Below are 5,483 nucleotides of genomic sequence, written 5' to 3'. Positions count from 1 at the left end.
CCAGTGCTTACATTTTGATTAGCCAGACTTCGAGCATATATACATACTGTACCTTTTAGATTGGTACAAGTGCATATTTTGTCTTCCTTAGTTATTCTGATGCTGCAAATGTGTTTTTACAATATACTCACCTTTGGTTTTGGTATGCCAGTTATACTACCACTAATGCCCCTACTAGTACCCTCTGATCTTTGCCTACTGCTAGATTTTACTTCTTCTGACCACTAATACCCCCACCACCACTTAGTTTAAAAGTTCTTCTAACTGTTTGGCCACCTTCTCCCCCAACAAAGGTATCAAATTTGCATCCAAGTTGCATCTAAGGAGCACTACAAAATCACATTGCAGCAGTTTGAACCTAGCCTAAAGGCTCCGTTGACTGAAGAAAAAGTCTTTAGTTTGCAGTGTTTATCTGCAGTGTCATCTTTTATAATAGTTCAACTGTCAGATACATTTGCACAATTAAAAATAAAATTTACATCTATACAAAGGAAAGTAGATTAAAATATTTTACCCACTTCAGACCCACGCTTTACCAAAAAGACAGCTACAGCGCCACTCTGTTGGTCTGGGAGGGTGTCTATGGAGGGGCACGAATCCCATGTGCTTTGTGATTGCTGTGTTCTTAGGACACAGCTCATCACAGATCGTGTTAAAGGGCCAATCACAGCAGTCCTTTACCATGTGATCAGCTGTGTCCAAACACAGCTGATCACATGTAAACACACTTGCTGGTTATCAGCATTCCTTTCCTCACGCGCTGTCGCAGCATGAGGAGAGGAGAGCCAGTAACCTGCAAATGTGACAGGGGACATGTACACAGGTAATTAGAGCACTGATCAATAGTGCCTTGATTATCAATGCACCCCCATCAGTGCCAATAAGTGCCCATCATTTTCCATCAGTGCCTCCTCATCAGTGCTGCCTAAAAGTGGCCATCAGTGCTGCCTATCAATACAGCCCCATCAGTTCCAATAAGTGCTCCTCAGTTACTATCAGAGCCACCTCTCAGTGCCCATAAGTTCCTCCTCATTAGTGTCACCTATGAGTGCCGTCTATCAGTTCCCATCAGTGCCTATCAGTGCCTCCTCCTCAGTGCCCATCAGTGAGGGAGAAAAACTACTTATTTGCAACATTTTATAACAGAAACTAAAAAAAAAAAACATTTTTTCAAATTTTTCTGTGTTTTTTCTTTTGTTCAGCAAAAAGTATAAAACCCAGTGTTGATTAAATACCACCAAATTTGTGTGAAAAAAATGCTAAAAATTTAATTTGTGTACAGTGTGACCATGCAATTGTCATTTATAGTGTGACAGCGCTGAGAACTGAAGATTGGCCTGGGCAGGAAGGGGGTGAAAGTGCTTAGTATTAAAATGGTTAAACAGAAAAAAAAACAAATTTTTCTTTTATTTGCACATTTGTCAGCCTATGATAAAAACAGGACAGTTTTTTGTTTTTTTTTTAGATTTAATCAGTTTACCAAAGGGTAATCCTTGTGAAAGATGTATAAAACTAATTTAGACAAGTAAATTAGTCAAAGAGGTATTATTACAGCGGTATTACATGCAATATCAAAAATGTAATATATTACAGTTTACCAATCCTTAGATGTGGTGGCTGCATTGGCTTTCCTATTTTAGGCTTTTTAATTCCTGTTTTCGCCTGGTGATCTGGCCATTAACACGCCTCCTGTGTTAACCACTTGCCGACTGCCTAACGCCGATCTACGTCGGCAGTCAGCCCCTCACAGGCAAAGTGACGTAGGGCTACGTCACTAGCTTGTGAGGGTCTAGGGAGCGAGCGCGCGCCCCCGGAGGCGCGCTCCCGCTCCCGCGTGGTCACGGACCCCCCCGGCGACATCGGGTCCGCCGGTCACTCGGCGATCGGCGGGGGAGAGGGAGAATGTCAGGCAGCTTGTGTAAACAAGCCACCTGTCATTCTCCTTGCTGTTAGGATACTGATCACTCGGATCTAGTATGTAGATCCGTTGATCAGTGTCCATACAGCTCAAGCCCCAGCCAATCACAGTAGAAAGCACGCCCCTAGGGATACACACAGCCCCTCCCTTCCAAATAAAGTTAACCCCTTCACTACCAGTGTATTTTTACAGTAACAGTGCATATATATAGCACTGATTACTGTAGAAATGTCACTGGTAACCCCAAAAGTGTCAAAAATGTCAGTCAAGGGTCTGATCTGTCCGCCCCAATGTCGCAGTACCGCAAAAAAAATTGCAGATCGCCGCCATTACACGTTAAAAAAAAAAACAACAAAAATGACAGAAATCTTTCCCTTTGTTAGTAAACGCGATAACTTTTGCGCAAACCAATCAAAATACGCTTTTTGCGATTTTTTTTACCAAACATAGGTAGCATAAAACAAATTGGCTGAAAAAGTAAAAAAATTTTGATTTTTAAATTTTTTTTTGGGGAATTTCATATAAAAAAATGTGAAAAATATTGCTATTTTTGCAAAATTGACGCTCTTTTTTTGTTTATAGCGCGTGATCAAAAAATCGCACAGGTGATCAAATACCACCAAAAGAAAGCTCTGTTTGTGGGAAAAAAAGGACGCCAAATTCGTTTAGGTACAGCGTCGCACAACCGCGCAATTGTCCGTTAAAGTCACGCAGTGCCGAATCGCAAAATACCCCCTGGTCGGAATGGGGGTAAAATCTTCCGGGGCTTAAGTGGTTAAAGTGCCCCCACTCTGAATAAAGGAGCACAGGGGCACCTTTGGACAGCAGCATTGCCAGTCTTGGGTGAAATGTTAGATGTGCTAGCAGATTTAAATACCCCCTGTTAGAGTTAAATGGTTTGTCTGATCCCTGTAACTGATACATCTCCAGGACAGCTTATTCTATTCAAAAACAGATTTACTGGCAGGAAAAAATAAAGAAAGCCTAAAAAAGAAAACGAATGCAGACATCACATTTAACAATTCGTAAGCTGCAAATAATAATAAAAGTTTGCATTTGGGTTTATTACCACTTTAACTTACCTGACGCAGATGCTGCTAGATTCAGCCTGGGCATATAGACATTGCTGACCTCTGGTCATAAAAAGGTTAAAAGCTAAACTGCAAAATATATAATATTTTTGACTGAATGTCTCAAAAACTAACCATTGCAAAAAAAAAAAAAACAGATTTCTGTACTATAAATCAGATTTTAAAACTGCCTGTTATTTTGATGAAATGTATTATATTATTTAATATAACTTTCAGCTGCAAAACTGATTTGGTGTTGTATCTCTTTTTTTTTTACTATTGACACCACATTTAACCACTTGCCGACCGCCACACCACTATATACGGCGGCGGTCAGCCCCTCCTGGGCAAAGTGACGTAGGGGTACATCACTCGCCCACGAGCCTCTAGGGGGCACGCTCCCACCCCCACTCCCGCTCGTTCCCTGACATCCCCGCGCGTGTGACCGGCGGCTCCGTTGTCCGCCGGTCAGTCGCGATCTCCCGCAGGAGAGGGAGAAAGGCAGACGGCTGATATAAACACAGCCGTCTGTCATTCTCCCTTAGATCATGACAGAGGCTATGCGATTCTGCTATGTAGGATCCCATGTCTCTGTTATGATCTAACAAGCCACAACCCTTGACAGTTAGAATCACGCCCCTAGGGACACAATTAACCCCTTGATCACTAATAAAGTTAACCCCTTCCCTGCCAGTGTCATTTTTACAGTAACAGTGCATATTGATAGCACTGATTACTGTAGTAATGTCACTGGTAACCCCAAAAGTGTCAAAAATGTCAGTCAAGGGTCCGATCTGTCTGCCGCAATGTCGCAGTCCTGCAAAAAAAATCGCAGTTTGCCGCCATTACTAGTTAAAAAAAAAACAATAAAAATGACATAAATCTTTGCCGTAGTTAGTAAACGCAATAACTTTTGCGCAATCCAATCAAAATACACTTATTGCGATTTTATTACCAAAAATATGTAGCAGAAAACAAATTGTCCTAAAATACATTTTTTTTTTGAGAATTTCATATAAAAAAATTTGAAAAATATTATTTTTTCAAAATTGTTGCTTTTTTTTTGTTTATAGTGCAAAAAATAAAAATCGCACAGGTGATCAAATACCTGTGCAATTGTCCGTTAAAGTCACACAGTGCCGAATCGCAAAATAGGGCCTGGTCTTTGAGCAGCCAAATCCTCCGAGGCTTAAGTGGTTGTAGGACACAGTTTGAAGTAATACCCCATACACACGTGCAGATTATCTGCAGACTTTTGTCTGCAGACTTACCTTTTCTATGTAGTGCAAGGGCCTGCCGGATTGCATACAAATTGAAAGTGTTTAGGTTTGACCTCATATTATATGGTTTTGGTAAGTCTGCAGACAAAAGTCTGCAGATAATCTGCACGTGTGTATGGGCTCTAACATTCCCATCTCTTGAAAACATTTTTGTACACAATCCCTGAAACATTATTGATAACGTAAAAGTAATTGCTTTTCATGGATTGTAGAAGTAGATCCTTATTTTCAGTATGTTATGGAAATATAGACAACGTGGAAAAGATATAGCTTTTTAAATGAATCAGCCCAGCCAGTATAGATAGCTATAAGACATTAGACCGAGGTCATTGCAAACTTAGTTCTGCCATCTAAGAGCAGTTTCACTATTGAACGAATGTTGGCTTATCCTGTTTACAAAGACACTTAATTATATTAGACTGTTATCATATCTGTGTTTTTCTAGATACTGCTCGTTCCCAGTGGGGGACAAGAACATTTGAACAATAAAATGATGCCTTCCATTTTCAAAAAGAGCCTTTTGACTGCATTTCCCTTCCGAATGATACAATTGGTATACTAAAGCTGCTTAACCTAGAAGAAGATAATGTGGACCGATAGCAATGCCACAGAAGAATCTTCTGAAGACTTGTATGTGACTGTATTATTGGACGAGCTGTGCTTGTTTCAAGATGCTTTGCCTAAAAATGCTATATAAATCAAATACTTTATCTTTTATATAAAGTCTCTCTATGTCTCAGTTTCTCTCTGGTAGAACAGTGTATATAAGTGCTTTCAACTTCAAATGTCAAATACCCAAACAAATGTAATGCACAGAGTAATGGCGCAAATAAAGCTGCATTATTTTGACTGGAACATTGCTTAACACCTATTTGTGCTACTTGAGCGTTTGGTACTTTTGTCATGGCAACCTACAGTAGGCTAAATAAGCACAAAACTATTTTAAAACCTAAATAGTAAAATTTTAAGGGTTTTGTAAAAAAGTTATTCTTGAAAAAAAAAAAAAACAGTTCAGAATACAATAAGGCCTAATTTTTGAAATTACTTATGCCCTCAAGTACTTAGCCTGCATTATAATTGTACTGTTTTTCCATTACAATGTGATTCCTTTATTTAGCCTACATTTTCTGGCTTATTGTTTCTTCAATCAATTCCTTAGACAGTCTTTAATTTTAGATGGTAGATGTATATGTATATGTAGATGTATATTTCCTG

At 39.5% G+C, this 5,483-nt stretch overlaps 1 protein-coding gene across 1 annotated transcript in view; it reads left to right on the top strand.

Annotated features, from left to right (window-relative positions):
* Positions 1–5,100, top strand: part of NEK10 (NIMA related kinase 10) — a 472,071-nt gene extending 466,971 nt beyond the window's left edge. The window contains exon 37 of the mRNA XM_082258594.1: positions 4,714–5,100. Within this exon, the coding sequence (XP_082114720.1) occupies positions 4,714–4,750 (37 nt within the window). The 3' untranslated portion in view covers positions 4,751–5,100. The remainder of the gene's footprint in view (positions 1–4,713) is intronic.
* The last annotated feature ends 383 nt before the right edge of the window (positions 5,101–5,483 follow it).

Source organism: Pelophylax lessonae, assembly GCF_965119305.1.
Source record: "Pelophylax lessonae genome assembly, chromosome: 5".
Classification (NCBI taxonomy): Eukaryota; Metazoa; Chordata; class Amphibia; order Anura; family Ranidae; genus Pelophylax; species Pelophylax lessonae.
Note: the sequence above shows the minus strand (reverse complement) of the source record. Positions and strands in the feature narration are given on the sequence as shown.